Consider the following 25,065-nt stretch of genomic DNA (forward strand, 5'->3'; position numbering starts at 1 on the left):
GCTTCGAGAAGTCAACTGACGTTGCATTCCAAACTTTCTATCGGGTCCCTTTGATTTGATTTACTTTTTTAATCCTCTCCTACTTACTGTTTTAAGCTGTCTCGATCGATACAGTATTTTCTGGACCATACGAAGTATTTTCAAAGCTTTCATGGCTTCGAAACATAACTTCAAGACACTTTTTGTTATTATTTGAGGCAATTTCATCAAAACCGTGTTCAATTGTCAGTTCTTTTTTACTATTAAGGTACAAAAAGTATGATTTGAAAAGTTTGCGATTTACTCGAGATCAAACAAACATAATTTCTTTATCTTGTATATTATATTTGCCACACACCATAGTTTAAGGCATTGCTATTAGCTCAGTTTTCATCTCAGTTCTGGTTCCTGCAAAAATCGTGTGTTTGTTTATCGTTTTCCATGGACATAACGATTGCCGGCAATAAAAACACAGTCAATCAATGCATTCCAATTACTGGTTTAACTAATTTTCACATCGAGCCGATTAAGGAAAAATTAAAGTACTAAAACCTGAATGAAAATGCTTAGTATGGTCCAGAAAAAGCTATATCGAGACACCTTAATAAATAATGGATGCAAAAGAAATGTTTTTGAATGATTCAGCCTTTATTTATCCCCTAATTGTTACATTTTCGTTAAGGTTTTAAGAATACCCGCATTTACTCATACCCTCATTTATTTAGTTACTTCTTTAACCTCTTCTATTACCAAATAATCATTTTGTTACTAAGTTAAGGCTGTCATTCCATTGATGAGACATCTTGCCGTCATCATTTCCTGGAAAAAGAAAAGAGAACTTGTAATTATCTAGGGTTACACACCAGTGTGATGTGATCTACTCTACCAATAAATTCATGCATTTACGTCTTCTTATGTCACAGCAAAAATGGTAATGTAGTAAAGCTTTAATTGACTCGTAAAATTTTTGTATTATTAACAAGGTATCATGTTTAATTATGAGAGCAAAATAATATTGACATAGGGGTGGGGAGGAGGGGGGGTTTCGAAGCAGTTTGCTTGGATACATTGCGAACTTTTGGCGTCATATTTCTGTTCCCGTAGTAATAATTCCCCCATTTCCGTTCATGTAATTTTACTGACGGGGTGAAAGCCACATCTACGTCATTGTTACTTTGATATATTCACTAAATTCATACCTGTCCCCTATGTTAGGCAGCAGCAAAACGGGTAGTCTGGGTGCGAACAAGAGTACTGACGGCAGACATCAAAATCACCACCACATGGCAATAGGTCGGCACAGAAGCCGCCTTTGGACTCGCAACCTGTAAACAAGAAAAGGTCGTTCGCTTGTTAGACATCAACGTGTCGATCCCACACACAAACTAAGAATTCTATTTCATTCTAATTGCCGCACGTCTAAGAGTACGCAGTTAAAAAGAAATTATAAAAACAAACAGTCGTCATCAATGGACCAAAGAAACACTCACTAGGTCCCCTGGCAAACACTTTCAAGGGGTTCGTCTTCTTGCTTCTTGGGATTGCTCCTTGTACGGTAAGGGTGCCCAAAATAATCAACATCAGGACCAAACAAAGCTTCGCCTCCATAGCTTTCCTTTCTACAAAAAAAGCAAAATACAGAAGCACTATTTGATGAGATCAGTCCCGACTTTCCTTGGAAATTGGGATGACGGAGAATAGGGGCCGGCGCTCTTTGTTATTCCTTATAGGCCTCGTGTAATTTATGCGTTTCTGTGCAGCACGCGTCTTTTGCATTATAAATGACAATACACGCTAAGGCCCCGTCCATACTAAACCGGGTCCTAAGCAATCCTGACTGTTAAGTTACAGTGATTCTTGTGACCTATCAAAGTTAGAACTAAATCTTTCCTTTTTTAGCATCATATAAGTGAAATGAAAAAAGGTCAAAAATTTACACGTTTCAGTCCGTTTCATTGTGACGTTGAGAGTTCTCGGCCCATCGTCCTCGCACCTCCAACACTGTCTAACGAAATGAATTCACGAGACGAATGTTTACAAAAACGAACAGCTTCATCAAATTGCCGCGCATCTCAAATTAAACTACGGGGATGCAACAGTTTTCACAACAATGTAAAATGATGACTGGAATATTCTTGAAATCTGCTATAGCGATTTTATTTTTCAGTAATAAATAAGTCCTTATAAATTCGTTGCCCTTCATTGGTCTAGAGTTTAAGCACTAACAAAAACCAAAAAATAAAAGATATAGTGAACATTGAAACCTTTTAACGTAGGTTTCAGATATTTAGTCTGCTAGTAAATGGTTTGATTCCTGTCTAACCATCTAAAATATTTTAAGCCTCGCGGCTTTCTTTTGTTCTACGAAGAGCAAAAGGAAGAATTTTGAAAAACAAGAAGAACCTATTTCTTCAAGTTGCCTGGGGCTGGTTCATGGAATCACGAGGAAATATCATGATAACATCAAGCTGCTAACGATGTACTGAATAACAAACAACAAAACTTACCACGCTTGAGTCTTCTCTTTAGATATCTTCCTTCGAACGGTCAGTCTTCCGCGATAAGCGAACCTTCCTCACACGCTATCTCTCTTTGGAGAACTGAATGTTATATGTGACTTTGCCTCCTTTTAAGAGGTCCTGAGCATGGAACAAATAATTTTGAAACTGACAGCTGTCATTGGAAAAAGAGTATAATTGAAGCTCATGTCACAGCGGCTTGGACTTGCTTGCACATGTAAACCTTGCAAAGAGCGCATGCCCAACTGCATTTGTCTAGGGAGGGTCTCTAAATGTTTACTTGATGAAAAATTTCGCCGAGGGAGAAAAACTAGAAATTCGTCAAGATAGAAGACATTCTAAGAAACGTAAAACCAACCAGAAAGAGTGTCCTGACTAACAAACATTTTTGTCGTTCCAAAGTCAAGTTTATGGCTAATGCTGAGCAGAAAAATTACGATCAAAGACCACGACTTTAAACAAAAGAAGACAAAAGGGCACCAATTGGGGTCCACTAAGCAAGTTTGTCATGTGTTTCTAAGGAAATATCCCTTCATTCCAGAAATTTCTTAATTAAACTTGATCGACGCAAAATGTTATCGAAATTGCGCTCAATTCTCTGCTATTGTTTAGTGGTAATAACTAATTTTAACCTAACAATCGATTTGTTGATTTAAATAAATTGAAAACCGGCGTGAACAAATTGGTCTTCAGGTAAAAGACATCGCTTGACAGTAAGTTTCGTTCCATGAATAACAACGTAACTTCCACCAAGGTGTTTAATTAGTTTTGTTTGCAGATTCTGACGTTAGAAAGATATCAGTTTGAGCTGTTAGCCTGTGTGTCCCTCCAATGCTTAATAATTGAATATTTCTCACATGAAATGATAACCTATCACTGATATAACTGGTTACCTAAAATAACCATACTCAGCTATTTTGTTTCTTGGAAGCAAAATGGTTGTTTCTTAATCTTTCCTAATTCGAACTATTTGTTGTGCTGTGTTTCATACCCAGACCCTACCCAACTTCAAATGGCTTTTTTTCATAAACCACCTCAAAACTATCTCAATCTTTACATCTTTACAATCTTTCATCGTTTTTGGCTCACATACGTACAATCTCGAGTTCTTCAAGAATGCTCAAATAGTTTTCAATAACAGCTGAAATTAACAAGATCATTTATTTATACTCATTTGAATACATTTTCGTTCCATCCGAAGACACTGTAACAAATTAACCGGCGTTATGTCGCATAAGCAGAAGCATTGTTTACGTATTAAATTAGTGTTTTCGAAAGGTTTTCATACCATATTTGTTTTTCGAATAGTAAACGAAACCTACGTTCTACAACTAGGAGAATAAGATTCTTGAGGCTTCGAACTTGTACGTAGCTAGCTACGTATTTGTGGATTTTAATAAAAACATACGCAGTACTCCGGAAGTCGTAATCCGACCGTTTCTCACTGACCATTCCGAATACAGAATAGTTTTGTTCTTTGAGCTTCGTCTTTGAGGAACGACATATATCTAAATCACAGACTTAGAATGGATCAAGCACTCATAAATATGTGAGGAAAGTCAAACAAACGATTAAGATTCGGCTCTGTAGTTACCGACGGAGATTGTCGTGCTGAAAGAAGAATGCGCTTGTCAGTCAACTGAAACGCAAATTATTAAGTCGAGGACACTCAAGTTATTAGCGTACGTAAAATGGACATTTCATTGAAAATAACGGCGAAGTAGAAATGTATATATTGAACTGATACTATACTGAACCTCTTTTCAAGATCTTGTCGAAGTATTTTCCATGATTTACTAGTACGGAATGTGCAAATTTGTGCAGCTTGTGTTCGTACACAGTAATTGACTATGCATATACTACGGTCGGTCAACAATAAAGAAACGAAAAGTTACCTCATTTCGGGGGAAATTAATGTTTGAATCTAAAAATGTTTTGACACTCCGAAATCTGCACGTTCCGTAAAGTCAAATTGCCAACTCTTCGTGTTCGTTGACATCTTTATAACTCTTTAAGAGCTGTAAGCTAACTCTTCAGTCATTATCTGTACCTTTATAACCCAAATAGACTGGCAAATTGTCGATCCCGGCCTAAATATAATAATTACAACGCGGCATTTGTCGACTGACGACCCGCACTTCGAAATCAGTGGAAAAAATAGGTGCTCGATGAATCCACGGCCTTTGGTAAGTGGATTAGGAAGCTCTGCAGGACCTGGGTTTAATTCAATGTCTCCAGATAACAAAAGCTTCTTTTCTGACAAGAGGTAGTTCTTATTACGAAACTGAACTCGGACACAGATTCTGGATAACACTTATAATTCCTACCAGAAGACCAACACTTTTCTTGTTCAAATTTTGTTTAAAAAAATCGAGCAAAAAAAAAAGACTCTTCTTCATGAGCAAGCAGTTGACAATCCATAGTTTACAACTGGTAGCCACAGCAAATAAAACAGATGAATCGGGAACACTTTTCTTCAAGAAATGTTTAATTTTGCCTCTTACTTTTCCGCGTTCAACTGATTTTAAAACTTCACGTGGTAATCTAGACGGTTCTCTGTCTCTTTTCCTACATGCAGCAACTGACTAGTATACTGATTAAAGATTAAAGATTTACTCTTACATGTACCTTGCTTAAGTTTAACCACTGGAGAGATTGTCTTCACTCCGAGTATTTGCAGAAAAGAATACTACTTACCTAACGACCAAGCATAGCCTCTATGGATGTGTTTTCCATGGTCATGATTTCGTCAACTAAACCTTTTTGTTTGCACTCTACCAAGAGAGTCATATCTCCTTAAGAGGAACTGTCATGTAATCGTGGTGGAATTGACTGCGTTGTGCTCTGACTGCATAATCCTTCGAAAGGGATGCGTACTCCCTCGAAAGGGCTGCATAATCCCTTGAAAGGGTTGGATTATCCGCTAAAAGGGATGAATAATCTCTCGAAAGGGCTGAATAATCCCTCGAAAGGGATTCGAGTTTCCTTGAGAGGAATGAATTACCGCGAACACTGAATTCGTGATTTCTGTGCGAAATATTGTTTTAAAATTTGAGTTCGTGGCATTAATGTCCTCTGCATCACAAGCAACATTAGAGACCTTTACACGATGCAAGGACGGGAAGGCCAAGACGGGAACGGCAGTGGACGCGGGAAACTTTCGCGTGCCGTGTCGCCAACGGCAAAATGCTTTAAGTTGTGTAAATTTCGTATAGGATGGCGCCGTCAATTACTCTAGCTTCATAAAAGCTTTTCATAAAACCAATGACATCCCTTTGACATCTTCATCCGTTCGAACGGCTGAGGTTATCCGTTCGAAAAAAATCGTCATCCGTTTATGGTTAGCCAAATGTTGCAAAATTCAACAACTTGCACCTTCATATTCAACAACTTATATTTATGTTCAACAACATATATTTATATTCAACATTTTATATTTATATTCAACAATACGCATTTTCTTTCAACTTCAACCAAAATTCTTTTCATTCAACAAAAATATTTGTTCAACTTCAACCAAAAATAATTTCATTCATCAACAATATTTGTTCAACTTCAACCCAAATGATTTTCATTCAACAAAAATAATTATACAGCTTCTACCAAAATCAATTTCATTCAACAACAATATTTGTTCAACTTCAACCACAATTATTTTTATTCCACAATAATAATTATTCGACTTCTATCATGCATAGTGATTTCAAAACATACCTTCTTTTATGACAAAGGTTTTGAAAGTTCCCGGACATTTAAAATATCGTCATTCAACAAAATTCTCCGTCGCTCCCCTAGTGTTTTGGGTACCCAAAACACTGAAAGCGTAAAACTGATGCAAGTGAAATCATCCACAATTCTGCTCAAAACCCATTTATCTTCTTACGAAGCTTTGTCTGAATAAATTAAAGCGTTCTTTAGCTTGATATAGTCACAATGCGTTTCTGAAAGTAGTCGCAATTCATAACAGACTGTCCAAAGTCCGCAGTTATAACGACATACAAAACCGAATTCACGCGCCAAAGATCCTTGTATGAACATGCGCTTGGTGCCTATCGATAACCCTTGAAATGCACGTTATTTTAAACGAGAAAGGCGCTTTCTAAACCTCCGATAGTCATTAGTGTGGCGATTAAAATCAACATACGAACGAACGGCCGTCACGCAATATGTAGGTCTCAAGCTGTGACCGACCTCTGTGTATGTTGCCTGTCGGAAATAAACTGTATCTTAGACGTGTTTGTCGCTCTTTCCTTGACCATCCCTCCTAGTATACGTAGATTTTGCCGGCGAACGGCTCTCTATCCCAGTAAAAAAGTTTTCTGTTTCGGAGACAAAACCAAAATAGATATAAATAAAGTATAGACAAGGCTAATCTTTGGATTTAGGGAAAGTCTTTAGACTTGTTTATTTCTCACTCTTTCCTTGACCATCCCTCCTATAAGGTTTTGCCATTCAAGCAGTTTGTCTGCAAATAAAGTTGACAAGACTAAGTCCTTTGAACAATGTGAAAGTGGGATACCCAAATCCCCAGTGATATAGGTATCACTTTCCAATGATGCTTGTTTGTTATCGTTTCTTTAGTTCAGGGTAGCCAAATCGATTGAAGATATAAAAGGTTTGCTTTGCCTTTTAATCCGCGGTCGATTTGGCTACCCTGAACTATAGAAACGATAACAAACAAACATATTGGAAAGGGATACCCATATCACTAGGGATTTGGGTATCCCACTTTCCCAGTGCTCAAAGGACTTAGTCTTGTTCACCTTATTTGCATTGTTTTATGGATGTCTCCGAAGAAAACAACTGCTTTAATGGCAGAATCTAATAGGAGGGATGGTCAAGGAAAGAGCGAGAAATAAACAAGTCTAAGACTTTCCCTAAATCCAAAGATTAGCCTTGTCTATACTTTATTTATATTTATTTTGGTTTTGTCTCCGAAACAGAAAACTTCTCCACTGGCATAGAGAACTGTTCGCCGGCAAAATCTACGTATACGAGGGATGGTCAAGGAAAGAGCGACAAACAAGTCTAAGATACAGTTTAGTGATTTCCGACAGGCAACATACATAGAGGTCGGTCACAGCTTGAGACCTACATATTGCGTGACGGCCGTTCGTTCGTATGTTGATTTTAACCGCCACACTAATGACTATCGGAGGTTTAGAAAGCGCCTTTCTCGTTTAAAATAACGTGCATTTCAAGGGTTATCGATAGGCACCAAGCATACATGTATGTCGTTATAACTGCGGACTTTGGACAGTCTGTTATGAATTGCGACTACTTTCAGAAACGTATTGTGTTTATATCAAGCTAAAGAACGCTTTAATTTATTGAGACAAAGCTTCGTAAGAAGATAAATGGGTTTTGAGCAGAATTGTGGATGATTTCACTTGCATCAGTTTTACGCTTTCAGTGTTTGGGTACCCAAAACACTAGGGGAGCGACGGGGAATTTTGTTGAATGACGATATTTTGAATGTCCGGGAACTTTCAAAACCTTTATCATAAAAGAAGGTATGTTTTGAAATCACTGTGCATGATAGAAGTCGAATAATTATTATTGTTGAATAAAAATAATTGTGGTTGAAGTTGAACAAATATTGTTGTTGAATGAAATTGATTTTGGTAGAAGCTGAATAATTATTTTTGTTGAATGAAAATCATTTGGGTTGAAGTTGAACAAATATTGTTGATGAATGAAATTATTTTTGGTTGAAGTTGAACAAATATTTTTGTTGAATGAAAAGAATTTTGGTTGAAGTTGAAAGAAAATGCGTATTGTTGAATATAAATATAAAATGTTGAATATAAATATATGTTGTTGAACATAAATATAAGTTGTTGAATATGAAGGTGCAAGTTGTTGAATTTTGCAACATTTGGCTAACCATAAACGGATGACGATTTTTTTCGAACGGATAACCTCAGCCGTTCGAACGGATGAAGATGTCAAAGGGATGTCATTGGTTTTATGAAAAGCTTTTATGAAGCTAGAGTAATTGACGGCGCCATCCTATACGAAATTTACACAACTTAAAGCATTTTGCCGTTGGCGACACGGCACGCGAAAGTTTCCCGCGTCCACTGCCGTTCCCGTCTTGGCCTTCCCGTCCTTGCATCGTGTAAAGGTCTCTAATGTTGCTTGTGGTGCAGAGGACATTAATGCCACGAACTCAAATTTTAAAACAATATTTCGCACAGAAATCACGAATTCAGTGTTCGCGGTAATTCATTCCTCTCAAGGAAACTCGAATCCCTTTCGAGGGATTATTCAGCCCTTTCGAGAGATTATTCATCCCTTTTAGCGGATAATCCAACCCTTTCAAGGGATTATGCAGCCCTTTCGAGGGAGTACGCATCCCTTTCGAAGGATTATGCAGTCAGAGCACAACGCAGTCAATTCCACCACGATTACATGACAGTTCCTCTTAAGGAGATATGACTCTCTTGGTAGAGTGCAAACAAAAAGGTTTAGTTGACGAAATCATGACCATGGAAAACACATCCATAGAGGCTATGCTTGGTCGTTAGGTAAGTAGTATTCTTTTCTGCAAATACTCGGAGTGAAGACAATCTCTCCAGTGGTTAAACTTAAGCAAGGTACATGTAAGAGTAAATCTTTAATCTTTAATCAGTATACTAGTCAGTTGCTGCATGTAGGAAAAGAGACAGAGAACCGTCTAGATTACCACGTGAAGTTTTAAAATCAGTTGAACGCGGAAAAGTAAGAGGCAAAATTAAACATTTCTTGAAGAAAAGTGTTCCCGATTCATCTGTTTTATTTGCTGTGGCTACCAGTTGTAAACTATGGATTGTCAACTGCTTGCTCATGAAGAAGAGTCTTTTTTTTTTGCTCGATTTTTTTAAACAAAATTTGAACAAGAAAAGTGTTGGTCTTCTGGTAGGAATTATAAGTGTTATCCAGAATCTGTGTCCGAGTTCAGTTTCGTAATAAGAACTACCTCTTGTCAGAAAAGAAGCTTTTGTTATCTGGAGACATTGAATTAAACCCAGGTCCTGCAGAGCTTCCTAATCCACTTACCAAAGGCCGTGGATTCATCGAGCACCTATTTTTTCCACTGATTTCGAAGTGCGGGTCGTCAGTCGACAAATGCCGCGTTGTAATTATTATATTTAGGCCGAGATCGACAATTTGCCAGTCTATTTGGGTTATAAAGGTTGTCGCGTACCCAAGTACATGGGGAACGGTAAGCGTCAACCACAGCGTACAAAACTTGATTTTTAAATTACTTTAATGAATCAGCCATCGTACACGTGCGGTGAAAACTACAAGGCAAATTTGATTGCGTAATCAGAAACGAACCTAAATAAATAACAAGCGAAAATAGAAATGATAAAAAGCAAAAAAGCGATCAATATGTACAATAGAAACTCACGTCTGATCCTGCGTTAGCGAGGTAAACACATAGACTCCAAGAAAATAACTCAAACTCCTGACTCCTAAACACTCGGATGACCCCGATACTGAGATGACTGCGTGGGTTATGTAAGCGACTGGCTTTTAAAGTAAATTGATAGCTAAATCACATGATATAAAACGCTCTGATTAATGATTAAAGGGCACGAACAATGAAACGATAGAAACGATAATAAAACTAAACAGAGCTGAAACGATAGAGTAAACAAAAACGATCTCTTATACTTTGAGCGTTCAGCACACTCCTCGCCCAAGGATTCTAATCCTTGTTACTTATTTGTTACATGTCACTATCCAGTTTGGTTTTGGATCAACTTCTTCTCCGTCATCAGGCAATAGTAGGACAAGCTCCTTGATGGGTCGTAGGTAGGTCTTCCTTTCTCCGTCTCTAACAACGTCCACTTTAACCTTTCTAACTCTGTCATCCTCACTTCTTATGGCCTCTGAGATTCGTCCCAGTGGCCAGTCGTTGCGGTGCCGTGACTCGTCTCGCATGAGGACGACATCTCCGACGCGTAGGTCTCGCTGCATCTCTGTCCACTTCCGTCGGGGCTGCAAGCTTTGTAGGTACTCCCGTCGCCATCTCGTCCAAAACTGATCTGCTAGGAACTGAACACGTCTCCAGCGACGACGAGCGTATATGTCAGGGCGTAGGAACTGACCTGGAGGGGGTCCAGCTGGACGTGTTTTCATTGTCAGTAACATCGCAGGAGACAGAGGTAGTGGGTCGTCTGGGTCGGATGGCAGCGCAGATATGGGTCTGGCGTTAACGATGGCTACCACCTCAGCCATCAGTGTGATAAGCAACTCGTGTGTCAGCTGAGGCCTGCCCAGTTCGGCAAACATAGCATCTAATACTCGACGGATGGTATTGATTTGCCTTTCCCACACGCCGCCAAAATGCGATGCGTGGGGAGGGTTAAACTCCCATTTGCATCCGTACTCCGTCACAAATTTCTCCACTTTCTTGTCGTTGAGCTCCGACACTGCTTCTCCAAGCTCTGTTTTGGCTCCGATGAAGTTAGTTCCTCTGTCGCACCTAAGAAGCGTAGCATGGCCTCGTAGCGCGAAGAATCTCCTCAGTGCGCAGATAAAGGCGCTGGCATCCATGGCTTCTAGGACTTCAATGTGTATGGCTCTACTGCTGAGGCACGTGAAGACCAGACCCCAGCGTTTAGCATTCGCGGTCCCTCCTCTTGTTTTACGCGTTTGCAACGCCCAAGGGCCGAAAACATCGAAGCCCACGTTAGTGAAGGGAGGACAGACTTCAGTCCTATCAGGCGGAAGGTCTGCCATGCGCTGCTCCAGTGGTGGTCCTCTTAGCTTCTTGCAGGGAACACAAGCTCCGACGACTTTCGTCACAGTGTCATGACCTCCGATGAGCCAGAACCCTGCCTGTCGAATGGCTCCTCCGGTAATCTGTCTTCCTTGGTGGTGCACCTGGAGGTGGTGGTGTTTTGCTACAAGCCGTGACACATGGTGATTCTTTGGCAGTATGATTGGGTGTTTCTCTCCGTACTCCATCTCTGCTCTCCTTAATCTGCCTCCGACGCGCAGGATCCCGTAGTTGTCAAGGAACGGGTCAAGGTGGTACAGATGTGAGCCTTTGAGGGATTTCTTTGCGCCGTGCTGAACTTCTCTCGGTAGCTCGGGCTCCGTCCTGGCATCTCGCAACAACTCCCTAAATGCTGCTCTCTGTGTGGTGCTTATTATGACGCGCAGAGCTTGATCCCACTCTTCGACTGTTGGAAGTCTACGTTTGCCCGGTCCTTTAGGCACTTCACTCCTAGGGTTAACTCCTCGTGCTTTGGAGTCTCTATGGCGTTTGAATTCTCTTGCCACAACGATAAGATTGGCGACTGCGCGCTGCAGGGACCTTAAGGAAGAGAACCTCTGGAATCTTTTTGCCCAAACGTCTGGTTCTTCGCCTCTTTTATCCATTGTGACTTTGGCCCTGAGCACTCCCTTGCGAACTTCAGGATCACTCGCGTCGAGTGTGAACGTTTCATCCGGTCGAGGGGTACCTTGTGGTCTTTTAAGGAATCCTGGCCCTCCGAGCCAGGTCGATGCCATTAACTTGTCAGGGGGAACTCCGCGCATGGCCAAATCTGCTGGATTCTGCTCGCTCTCCACATATCTCCACTGCTCTGGGGTAGACAGACTTCTGATTAGCTGTACTCGGTTGGCCACGTAGACGTAAAACCGGCGGCTTTCGTTTGTGATGTAGCCTAGCACTACTTTCGAGTCGGTGTAGTATGTCACCTCCGAGATCTTTACGTCAATTTCTTTGATAACTCTCTGAGCTGCTTGAACTGCTAGCACTGCTCCGCACAGTTCGAGTCGTGGGATGCTTGTAGGGTTTACGGGGGCAACCTTGGCTTGACCGTAGACGAGAGACGTGGACATCTCGTTTACTTCGTTGAACTGGCGGAGGTAGACTGCAGCTCCAATGGCGTCCTGACTCGCGTCAGAAAAGGCGTGTAGTTCCACTCTGGTCACGGTGCCAAATTCCTTTGGGTGGTAACAGCGGGGGACAGATAGGTGCTGTAACTCCAGGAGAGAATCTCTCCAGCACGTCCACCGGTTCATCATTGCGGTAGGAAGAGGGTCGTCCCAGGCTAAGGGGGTTTTGTTCTCGGCTCTTCGCTCCCCCATGAGTACGAGCTGCTGTAGTATTTTTCTCCCCTCGAGCATGGCAGGTACCGCAAAACCGAGCGGGTCATACACAGAGTTGACAATAGGCAAGACTCCTCTCCTGGTGAATGGTTTCTCCGGTGAACACACCTTGAAGGTGAAGGCATCCGTCTCCAAATCCCAGAAAACTCCTAGCGACCGTTGCGCGGGCAGACTGTCGCTGCGCAGGTCGAGGTCACGCACATCCTTTGCTCGGTCCTCAGCGGGAAAGGCTTCCATGACTTCCACCGAATTTGACACGACTTTGTGTAGTCGTAGCTTAGCTGTGGCTAGGGTGGCTTGTGCACCTTTCACCAAGTCTATCGCTCCTTGGGCGGTCGTCAGCGAAGCCAAACCATCATCGACGTAGAAATTGCGGCATATAAAATTCTTGGCCTCCTCGCCGTACTTCTCCTCGCCGTCTACCGCCGTTCTGCGAAGTCCATACGTGGCGACTGCGGGGCTCGGTCCATTGCCAAACAGGTGGACGTTCATGCGATATTCTGTGACGGGTTTCGACGGGTCATTATCTTCGAACCACAGGAAACGAAGGAAGTCTCTGTGTGCCGGGTCTACGTGGAATGAATGGAACATTTGTTCGACGTCGCACATGACGGCAACATTCTCCTTGCGGAAACGCATTAGAACTCCAATGAGGTTGTTCATCAGGTCAGGGCCAGGCAAAAGCACTTTGTTTAACGACACTCCTCTAAACTCGCAACTCGAGTCGAACACAACGCGAATAGTGTGCTTTGTGTTATGGTAGGTCGCGAAATGCGGTAAGTACCAAGAACGCCCAGGGGGAGGCGGAGCGTCATCGCGCGGGACAGGAGAGGCGTGGCCCTTCTCGATTATCTTGCCCATGAACTCCAGGTAGTCCGCTTTCATTTCAGGTTTCCTGTTGAACGTCTTAAGAAGCCCTTGTAGGCGTTGCATGGCTTGGGCTCGGTTGTTTGGCATTGTCTGGCGTTCATCACGAAATGGCAAGAGCATTTCCCAGTTACCACTTGCGTTCTTGTGTATCCCTCTCTCCATAATCTCTAGAAAGGCGCGGTCCTCGTGGGAGAGACTGGGCTCGTTGTCGTTTCGCGTAGTCTTGAAGATACTATCAGGGGGGCGCTCCAAAGGGGGGTCTGTGATCTTGAATTGGTTGGGGCAGGGCACCAGTTCGTAGCTTCCGTCTCCAGGCTCCTTCTCTCTCCATGTATTAGTGGACAGATTTGTGAGGCGGGCGAGAATGTGCGCAGGGCCACTAGGGAAGTCGAGGCACATCTGACCACTGATAGTCCAGCCGAGGGCCAGTCGCTGCCCCCAGGGTGCTCCTCTCGGACCATTCCTGGATTCCCTAACCTTTAACAGTTCTGGTGCGTCCCGGCCGATTAGCAAGTGAACTTTGGCAGTCTCATCTAGGGGAGGTATTTCGCTAGCTATGGCCGTCAAGTGCGGGAACCTCCTCGCCATGCTTGGGGTTGGAATCTCACGTTTGTCCTGTGGGATGGTATCGCACTCGGTGAGGGTAGGCAAGACAAACTCTGCTCCACTGATAGACCGTACTGTGATGCCAGCTACTCGCCGGCCGTATTTCTCCTCTCTCTCACCGCTGCATGTGGATAGGAAGTATTTCTCTAGGGGCCCACCTGCTCCGAGGTCGTCGGCTAATTCGCTGGTGACGACAGAGCTGTTGCTCTGCTCGTCGACGATGGCGTAGACACGCTTGGTAAGGTGTGGGCTACGCTGGCTATAGACGTCCACCAGCAGGGTTTTGCTGCAAGACACACCTCCTGTAGGTTCACAGAGTGCAGTGCATTTCGCGCTGACTGCTTCGTTCTCCGGTTTGGGGGGCGGCTGTTTCCCCTTGTGCAGTAAGGCACTATGGCGCTTGTCCCCACAGATCGTGCACTGTATAGGCGTGTTGCACTCACTTGCAATGTGAGCGTTGCTGAAACAGCGAAAGCACAGGCGCGCGTCCATTATCCACTGCGTGCGTTCTTCCAGTGTTTTTGCAGCGAAGGCCTTGCACTCCGATAGGTTGTGCGCGCTGCTTTCGTGATATGGACAATGCTTACTCCTTGTCTCTCTCTTTCCGGGATTCTCCTTCTTCTCTTTTCCGGGAACTTCGTTGTTTTCAGCCGGGGATCGAATGCCTGTCTTGAACGATTTATGATCTCGCTCCCTGCGTTGTTTTGGCGGGGGAACGTGGGCACCATCCTTACCAGCGAGGATGTTCAGATCGTTCTTGGTCTTGGCTTGTTCCTGAACAATTTTGGAGAATCTGGAGAAGGGGGGGTACATTCCTCGGTGGCTGTCGGAATAATTCGCGATTTCTTTCTCCCATTTAGTGCGGACGAATTGTGGTAGTTTCTCGGCTATTGGTTGGATAGCGCTCGGGTAGTTAAGGCATGCGAGTCCCGGGAGAAATGTCACTTGACTTTCGATGTCAGTACAAAGATCTGCGAACTGTTGCAGTTTATCGTTTTCGTGCTCGCTGAACGTCACTGTGTTTCGCAGGCGCTCTAGCAGTTTGTTACTGATAACCGCAGCGCTTCCGAATCGCTTCTCAAGTTCCGCCCACAAATCCCTTAGCAACGCGACGGGATCGCGCATTTGTCGCTTCCTGTAATTATCAACCAAGCGCTGTGGTGCTTCGCTAGTGAAACTTCTTAAGTAGTTAATTTCCTGAGTTGGGGACACATCAGTATCCATTAGCATGGCTTTAAAGGCACTTCTCCAAGGGTGAAAAAGGGTAGGGTCCCCCGAGAACACATCAGGTTGGCATTTCGGAAGATTTTGCCTAGCCAGACCAGCTACTATTTGTTGGTTCACGACTGTGAGAGAGTCAATTAGCTGACTTCCGATCATATCTTTGAACGGAGTTGAAGCTATGAGTGGCTGTCGATGGAAGGCAGTGTTTCGATGCTCTCTGTGATCTTCGTTAGTTAAATTCTGGTCTGGCGGATCTGGGTTTGGAAGGAGGGGAATTCGCTGTTGAGGTGTTTTTTCCGATATCTTTAATTTTGGGGCGGCGGACAATAGTGGCTTTGTTGTCTCTGACGCGCTTAGCGGATCATGTTCGCGCTCGTGGCGAAATGAATTTCCCGTGGGTAGGGGGCCAGGCGTGAGAGAAGAGTGAACCCATTGTGAAGTGCGCTGCTCTGTCTTAATTTTGGGAACTTTGAACTCTGGCAATTCTGACTCCCTTTCTAAGTCTTCTTCCAATAGGGCGTTCTCAAAAACTTTGAGCTTAGCATTTGCTATCGCGGCTTTTTTTATCCGCTCCTAAGATCGCCATCTCGGACTCAAACCGTGCATTCTCTTGTTGACGAATTCTTTCTGCCTCTGCGTCGCGCGTCCTGCGCTCGAGTTCTTTTTGCGCTATTAGCCGCGTGTATTGAGCTTCTTCTTTCGCTGCTTTAGCATCGGCTAGCGCTCGCAACCTAGCGATTGTACTGCTAGTTTTCGAGACTGATGAACGGCGCGAGGAGTGACGAGAAGAGACAGATCGTAACTCCAACAATTTGCTGGATTGTCTACTAATTCTATTTTTTAACTTCTCTACAAGTAAGAGGGCCCTTTCTAAGATATGGTTCTCTTCATCGAGGTGAGCTTCTCCTACGTGATCTTCGTGTGAACCTTGGCCGTACAGGTCAAGCAACTCCTTCAACAGCTTTCCGAATTCTTCCGAGGCGACTGCGAGTTCACGCGCGACGGTCTCGATTTCGCTGTCCTCGCTTAACTCTTCTACCGATTTCATTACACTAAGGAGCCTTTTACGAGATTTCGTAATTTCCCTTCGTTTATCTTCAACGGCGTTTTGCAGGGCCTTCGGTGTCAATTTTATTCCCCTTTTACTTCTAGCTCCGGTCTCATTGGTTCCGCCGGCATTTGGCGGTTCTGCATCTCGGCTTGCCATCGTTGCTGGCTCCGTATTTAAATAGTAAGATACGGCTTACCTCCTTTCGTCGATCGCTCAGACTTTTCACTGTCGCGTACCCAAGTACATGGGGAACGGTAAGCGTCAACCACAGCGTACAAAACTTGATTTTTAAATTACTTTAATGAATCAGCCATCGTACACGTGCGGTGAAAACTACAAGGCAAATTTGATTGCGTAATCAGAAACGAACCTAAATAAATAACAAGCGAAAATAGAAATGATAAAAAGCAAAAAAGCGATCAATATGTACAATAGAAACTCACGTCTGATCCTGCGTTAGCGAGGTAAACACATAGACTCCAAGAAAATAACTCAAACTCCTGACTCCTAAACACTCGGATGACCCCGATACTGAGATGACTGCGTGGGTTATGTAAGCGACTGGCTTTTAAAGTAAATTGATAGCTAAATCACATGATATAAAACGCTCTGATTAATGATTAAAGGGCACGAACAATGAAACGATAGAAACGATAATAAAACTAAACAGAGCTGAAACGATAGAGTAAACAAAAACGATCTCTTATACTTTGAGCGTTCAGCACAAAGGTACAGATAATGACTGAAGAGTTAGCTTACAGCTCTTAAAGAGTTATAAAGATGTCAACGAACACGAAGAGTTGGCAATTTGACTTTACGGAACGTGCAGATTTCGGAGTGTCAAAACATTTTTAGATTCAAACATTAATTTCCCCCGAAATGAGGTAACTTTTCGTTTCTTTATTGTTGACCGACCGTAGTATATGCATAGTCAATTACTGTGTACGAACACAAGCTGCACAAATTTGCACATTCCGTACTAGTAAATCATGGAAAATACTTCGACAAGATCTTGAAAAGAGGTTCAGTATAGTATCAGTTCAATATATACATTTCTACTTCGCCGTTATTTTCAATGAAATGTCCATTTTACGTACGCTAATAACTTGAGTGTCCTCGACTTAATAATTTGCGTTTCAGTTGACTGACAAGCGCATTCTTCTTTCAGCACGACAATCTCCGTCGGTAACTACAGAGCCGAATCTTAATCGTTTGTTTGACTTTCCTCACATATTTATGAGTGCTTGATCCATTCTAAGTCTGTGATTTAGATATATGTCGTTCCTCAAAGACGAAGCTCAAAGAACAAAACTATTCTGTATTCGGAATGGTCAGTGAGAAACGGTCGGATTACGACTTCCGGAGTACTGCGTATGTTTTTATTAAAATCCACAAATACGTAGCTAGCTACGTACAAGTTCGAAGCCTCAAGAATCTTATTCTCCTAGTTGTAGAACGTAGGTTTCGTTTACTATTCGAAAAACAAATATGGTATGAAAACCTTTCGAAAACACTAATTTAATACGTAAACAATGCTTCTGCTTATGCGACATAACGCCGGTTAATTTGTTACAGTGTCTTCGGATGGAACGAAAATGTATTCAAATGAGTATAAATAAATGATCTTGTTAATTTCAGCTGTTATTGAAAACTATTTGAGCATTCTTGAAGAACTCGAGATTGTACGTATGTGAGCCAAAAACGATGAAAGATTGTAAAGATGTAAAGATTGAGATAGTTTTGAGGTGGTTTATGAAAAAAAGCCATTTGAAGTTGGGTAGGGTCTGGGTATGAAACACAGCACAACAAATAGTTCGAATTAGGAAAGATTAAGAAACAACCATTTTGCTTCCAAGAAACAAAATAGCTGAGTATGGTTATTTTAGGTAACCAGTTATATCAGTGATAGGTTATCATTTCATGTGAGAAATATTCAATTATTAAGCATTGGAGGGACACACAGGCTAACAGCTCAAACTGATATCTTTCTAACGTCAGAATCTGCAAACAAAACTAATTAAACACCTTGGTGGAAGTTACGTTGTTATTCATGGAACGAAACTTACTGTCAAGCGATGTCTTTTACCTGAAGACCAATTTGTTCACGCCGGTTTTCAATTTATTTAAATCAACAAATCGATTGTTAGGTTAAAATTAGTTATTACCACTAAACAATAGCAGAGAATTGAGCGCAATTTCGATAACATTTTGCGTCGATCAAGTTTAATTAAGAAATTTCTGGAGTGAAGGGGTATTTCCTTAGAAACACATGACAAACTTGCCTCGTGGACCCCAATTGGTGCCCTTTTGTCTTCTTTTGTTTAAAATCGTGGTCTTTGATCGTAATTTTTCTGCTCAGCATTAGCCTGAAGCTTGACTTTGGAAGGACAAAAATGTTTGTTGGTCACGAGACTCTTTCTGGTTGGTTTTACGTTTCTTAGAATGTCTTCTATCGTGACGAATTTCCAGTTTTTCTCCCTCGGCGAAATTTTTTCATTAAGTAAACATTTAGAGACCCACCCTAGACAAATGCAGTTGGGCATGCGCTCTTTGCAAGGTTTACATGTGCAAGCAAGTCCAAGCCGCTGTGACATGAGCTTCAATTATACTCTTTTTCCAATGACAGCTGTCAGTTTCAAAATTATTTGTTCCATGCTCAGGACCTCTTGGAAGGAGGCGAAGTCACATATAACATTCAGTTCTCCAAAGAGAGCTAGCGTGTGAGGAAGGTTCGCTTATCGCGGAAGACTGACCGTTCGAAGGAAGATATCTAAAGAGAAGACTCAAGCGTGGTAAGTTTTGTTGTTTGTTATTCAGTACATCGTTAGCAGCTTGATGTTATCATGATATTTCCTCGTGATTCCATGAACCAGCCCCAGGCAAATTGAAGAAATAGGTTCTTCTTGTTTTTCAAAATTCTTCCTTTTGCTCTTCGTGGAACAAAGGAAAGCCGCGAGGCTTAAAATATTTTAGATGGTTAGATAGGAATCAAACCATTTACTAGCAGACTAAATATCTGAAACCTACGTTAAAAGGTTTCAATGTTAACGCTACTTTTTATTTTTTGGTTTTTGTTAGTGCTTAAACTCTAGACCAATGAAGGGCAACGAATTTATAAGGACTTATTTATTACTGAAAAATAAAATCGCTATAGCAGATTTGAAGAATATTCCAGTCATCATTTCACATTGTTGTGAAAACTGTTGCATCCCCGAAGTTTAATTTGAGATGCGCAATTTGGTGAAACTGTTCGCTTTTGTAAACATTCGTCTCGTGAATTCATTTCGTTAGACAGTGTTGGAGGTGCGAGGACGATGGGCCGAGAACTCTCAACGTCACAATGAAACGGACTGAAACGTGTAAATTTTTGACCTTTTTTCATTTCAGTTACATGATGCTAAAAAAGGAAAGATTTAGCTCTAACTTTGATAGGTCACAAGAATCACTGTAACTTAACAGTCAGGATTGCTTAGGACCCGGTTTAGTATGGACGGGGCCTTAGCGTGTATTGTCATTTATAATGCAAAAGACGCGTGCTGCACAGAAACGCATAAATTACACGAGGCCTATAAGGAATAACAAAGAGCGCCGGCCCCTATTCTCCGTCATCCCAATTTCCAAGGAAAGTCGGGACTGATCTCATCAAATAGTGCTTCTGTATTTTGCTTTTTTTGTAGAAAGGAAAGCTATGGAGGCGAAGCTTTGTTTGGTCCTGATGTTGATTATTTTGGGCACCCTTACCGTACAAGGTGCAATCCCAAGAAGCAAGAAGACGAACCCCTTGAAAGTGTTTGCCAGGCAACCTGGTGAGTGTTTCTTTGGTCTATTGATGACGACTGTTTGTTTTTATAATTTCTTTTTAACTGCGTACTCTTAGACGTGCGGCAATTAGAATGAAATAGAATTCTTAGTTTGTGTGTGGGATCGACACGTTGATGTCTAACAAGCGAACGACCTTTTCTTGTTTACAGGCTCCGAGTAGGAAGGCGGCTACTGTGCCGCTAATTTGCCATGTAGTGATGATTTTGATTTCTGCCCTGGGTACTCTTGTCCGCACCCAGACTTCCCGTTGTGCTGCTGCCCAATATACGGGACAGGTATGAATTTAGTGAATATATCAAAGTAACAATGACGTAGATGTGACTTTCACCCCGTCAGTAAAATTACATGAACGGAAATACGGGAATTATTACTACGGGAACAGAAATACGACGCCAAAAGTTCGCAATGTATCCAAGCAAACTGCTTCGAAACCCCCCTCCTCCCCACCCCTATGTCAATATTATTTTGCTCTCATAATTAAACATGATACCTTGTTAATAATACAAAAATTTTACGAGTCAATTAAAGCTTTACTACATTACCATTTTTGCTGTGACATAAGAAGACGTAAATGCATGAGTTTATTGGTAGAGTAGTTCCCACAACACTGGTGTGTAACCCTAGATAAGTACAAGTTCTTTTTTCTTTTTCCAGGAAATGATGACGGCAAGATGTCTCATCAATGGAATGACAGCCTTAACTTAGTAACAAAATGATTATTTGGTAAAAGAAGAGGATAAGAAGTAACTAAATAAATGAGGGTATGAGTAAATGCGGGTATTCTTAAAACCTTAACGAAAATGTAACAATTAGGGGATAAATAAAGGCTGAATCATTCAAAAACATTTCTTTTGCATCCATTATTTATTAAGGTGTCTCGATATAGCTTTTTCTGGACCATACTAAACATTTTCATTCAGGTTTTAGTACTTTAATTTTTCCTTAATCGGATCGATGTGAAAATTAGTTAAACCAGTAATTGGAATGCATTGATTGACTGGTTTTTTATATGCGGCAATCGTTATATCCATGGAAAACAATAAACAAACACAAGATTTTTTGCGGGAACCAGAACTGAGATGAAAACTGAGCTAATAGCAATGCCTTAAACTATGGTGTATGGCAAATATAATATAGAAGATAAAGAAATTATGTTTGTTTGATCTCGAGTAAATCGCAAACTTTTCAAATCATACTTTTTGTACCTTAATAGTAAAAAAGAACTGACAATTGAACACGGTTGTGATGAAATTGCTTCAAATAATAACAAAAAGTGTCTTGAAGTTATGTTTCGAAGCCATGAAAGTTTTGAAAATACTTCGTATGGTCCAGAAAATACTGTATCGATCGAGACAGCTGTGGTGTATGTCACATTTCGTGAATGTATGTCATGAAGTAGACAAGGAGCAGTATAGGAGAGAAGAATAAAGAGAGCACATGGTCGACTTGTTGTGTGCTTCTTTCCGTACTAGTTTCACTTCTCCAACTAGTTAAACCTCCTCTAATTTATGTACTAGGAGGACACGACAACAGCTTAAAACAGTAAGTAGGAGAGGAGTAAAAAAGTAAATCAAATCAAAGGGACCCGATAGAAAGTTTGGAATGCAACGTCAGTTGACTTCTCGAAGCAAAAGAATAAACAAATTTCATACTCGCAGGACATTATGTGAAAGTTGACAAACTTAATTTACACTTTCTGAAATGTTTGGTCTTGTTAAAGTGCTAGTTTGAATCAGAAGGAAAAACAACACGACGGCACTATTGAGAAGGACATAACCTTTGCAGTTGACACAATAAAGCAAAAGCCATAATCGGGGACGGGGACCGTAGCAAAGTAACATTTCGATAGGCGAGATAGTTCCCGTGATACGAATTTTGATATTAATTTTTAGAAAAAAATTGTGCTATCACGTGTGGCAAACGCGTGTACTATGCTGTGAGGAAGCGATGTCGATGATGAAGGTAAACTGAATTTTGTCCACCAAAGTGGAGTTTTTAAACAGTGAAAAAGGACCAAGACATCGATGCAAGCTTCAACATTTCACACCTTTCAAAAAGGACGCCAAAAAATGGCGCGAGAACCGAGAGAACCTGGTGTCTAATGTGGAAAACCGCTGATCGGTGCTTGTTGAAGGTCGGACACTCAGAATGATGTAGGTCGTTTTTCCTATTTCGTTACAAGTCGTTTCGAAACACATTTAAAGTCAATTTCGTTTCAAAAGTAACCTCGAGGAAAAAATCTGATTAAAGTGCTTTCGTCGTCGACGTTTTGTGATTTCTTGTTCAAACGTAATGCAACGTTGATATAATAATAATAATAATAATCGAATATTTCCTCAGGATAACCCTTCAGTACATAGTACTGTTATGATGGCAGGAAGTCGACTGAGGAAGCTATTGGGCCGTTATTTAGAATTTTCTTTGCCCTGCGGGCTCTGGAGTTAAACTCATCTCACAGAGAAAAGATATTCGTCTAAAGGTCTCAGGACTTTCTCCGCTGAATACACCAAAACTTCTCCAAAACGAGCTTGATTCCTCTTACTAACCAAACTTTGCGCAGCTTTACGTGTCTCTAGTCAGTTTGACTTTGCGGAACTAATCCCGTAGCGTCCAATTTGTGGTTTCGTGCTGTGCAGCACTCAACCACTTCAGACGAGACGGGTCATACAAAGATAAATCGCTTTTTAGTGATTATCCCGAAAACGTCGGTCAAAACCGAATGAGGGAAATTCGAAGTTACAACAAAGTGTGTAAATTTCTTGACTCAAGCAAAACACATGCGCTGCGCCGACAACATGAACGAAAAAAGTACAATTGTTCTGGTCAACGAACGAATACACGGTCGTGCTCCTGCCGTATGCCCATATTCGATAAGAATTTTCCAGGTCCACATCACGTTGTACACGCCATGAATACTCTAGAATTCTATAGTTTTGGCGTCAAGATCACGTATTCGAGGATAAACGTATACACGCACAGATGGGACATACTTTGAATTCATAGTCTAAATTTTGCTTCCAGGAGAATGCTATGCACCCGAACTGTTACCTTCTTCTATAAAATTCTTTTTACAAAGGGTTCGCCATCATACTCTAGGAGTACGACAGATGTGTGGTATACTATAACGAAAATCCACGAACGATTATGAACGAAGCGTATTCCACCATATTCGACACGAATATTCCATGCGTACGTCACGTTTTGTGTGCGGCTTGAATACCCTAGGATTCTATTGCGTCACAATCACATATTCGAGTCTAGAATACTCTAGAATATTTTGGCTTTCACGCAGTGGTGACGTGTTGTGTGCGTCGTGAATACTCCAGGATTCTATGGCGCCACAATAACGTATTTAAGACTCGAATACGCTTATTATCGTCAAAGCGGAGAGAGAGAATTTCATTTTTCTGCCGCTTGCGATGAACGCTTGAAGAAACAACAGCCGAGAAAAGCAAATGGTCTTACAATTTTCTGAGAGCGAGCTTAGCGCCTCTGAGCAAGGTCTTCATCACGGATCGTGACAAAACTAAATGAAACGAATTCTCTTGTACGTATACGAAATTTTCCATAAAACGAATTTATATGATTCGTGTTTAGAAATTTTACTAACAACCGGACTGGAAGAAATATTGGTGGGTAAATTTCGTTGAAGGCACTCTTCATGATAATGCATGCGCTGATGCTTTCGGACTTACAGCGGTAACCACAATGATGGAATACCACTAGTCGGTCTAAATAAATAGATTTTGCGACATTCAACCATTACAAGCATAAGATCGGCCAGAGGCCTCCTAGGAGGGTTCCATGGTTTGCATCAAATACGCGGCACCGTTAAATGGGTTTGGCGTCCCGGTGCAAGTCCTCCCATGCAACTGATCTTAGGGCATTCCGCTCTCAAGCTTTCCGAAATTGGTGAGTTGCGCTACCACGTAGGTCGGTGAGATGTAAGGTATGTTCCGTTGCTGTTTTGTTTTTTTTTAGCACTTTATTTAAACAAGGGTTTCACATTCAGTGGCCGGGCTGGTATTCGAAAAGAGCCCTGCTATAGGTAGATTGTAAATACTAGAATATAAAATAGTAGTCGGAAGTGTAAACACCTGTAGGAAATAGAACTATGCATAACGTGAGTCAAAAGAGCTATACTGAAGATTGGTATGAATTTTAAGTCTTATGCCTCCACGCAAGATTCTGAACAGAATACACTCGATGGCATTAACAGAATGATGTAAGTTAAATATATATCTTCGCGCTTTGTTGACTTGAACATCCTGAAACGAACGACGAAACGCGCGTCCGAAAATTTTAGTTTTCGAGTAAAGAGAAATAAGCTCCGTGAATTAATTTGGCCGATTAAACTAAAACCGCGTGCCGTTAAATATCAGAGTCCTGGCCTCCCTTGATACGCCGCACATGACGTACCCAGGCCATGATTTTTCCTGACACGCCGCAACGGACATATCAGGATCGGAACATGGCACTCTCCGACCCGTCACGTTTCTTGACACGTCACGTTCTGATCTCGGACACGCCAAGTGTCGAGGAATTTCACGGCCACGTAAATCCCACGTAATTACTCATTTCACGCAGCTTATTGATATCTTTGCGCAATGCGTAAAGGAGCGTACAGATACGTTATGGGTATCTTTAGCAATACATAAAGAAGCGTTAAGCTGCTTTGTTGATATATTCACAGAATGCTTAAGATGCGTTAATGATACTTGTACGAAATCCGCAAAGTAGCGAAAAGACGCGCTAATAATAACTGCTTTTATGGCTGTTTTTCTGACTTGAGGCTTCCTTTACAAGTAAGTTCTTCCGTAAGAAGAATTCATTACCACAGGGTATATTCTTCAAGTCAGCTCTGTTTTCAGCAACCGGAGC

At 41.7% G+C, this 25,065-nt stretch overlaps 2 protein-coding genes and 1 pseudogene across 2 annotated transcripts; 1 reads left to right on the forward strand and 2 right to left on the reverse strand.

The window, feature by feature from the left end:
* Positions 1 to 10,208: 10,208 nt before the first annotated feature.
* LOC145484534 (uncharacterized) lies at positions 10,209 to 13,931 on the reverse strand. The gene has a single exon (XM_081463129.1). It carries the CDS (start codon positions 13,878 to 13,880, stop codon positions 10,209 to 10,211), a length of 3,672 nt encoding a protein of 1,223 aa, XP_081319255.1. The 5' UTR covers positions 13,881 to 13,931.
* Positions 13,932 to 15,475: 1,544 nt separating this feature from the next.
* Positions 15,476 to 17,031, reverse strand: LOC145485213 (uncharacterized). Its single transcript, XM_081463915.1, has 2 exons — positions 16,806 to 17,031; positions 15,476 to 16,695 (listed from the first exon to the last, which is right to left on the reverse strand). The coding sequence occupies exon 2, from the start codon at positions 16,516 to 16,518 to the stop codon at positions 15,850 to 15,852; it is 669 nt and encodes a 222-aa protein (XP_081320041.1). The 5' UTR covers positions 16,519 to 16,695; positions 16,806 to 17,031; the 3' UTR covers positions 15,476 to 15,849.
* A 658-nt stretch (positions 17,032 to 17,689) lies between these two features.
* LOC145484535 (autophagy-related protein 2 homolog B-like) overlaps positions 17,690 to 25,065 on the forward strand; it is a 34,660-nt pseudogene continuing 27,284 nt past the window's right edge.

This window comes from Orbicella franksi, chromosome 4 (assembly GCF_964199315.1).
Source record: "Orbicella franksi chromosome 4, jaOrbFran1.1, whole genome shotgun sequence".
NCBI classification, from domain to species: Eukaryota; Metazoa; Cnidaria; class Anthozoa; order Scleractinia; family Merulinidae; genus Orbicella; species Orbicella franksi.

Coding starts and splice junctions, on each gene's coding strand:
- LOC145484534 (XM_081463129.1), bottom strand. CDS start 13,880: ATGTGCCTCGACTTCCCTAGTGGCCCTGCGCACATTCTCGCCCGCCTC.
- LOC145485213 (XM_081463915.1), bottom strand. CDS start 16,518: ATGGCAAGCCGAGATGCAGAACCGCCAAATGCCGGCGGAACCAATGAG.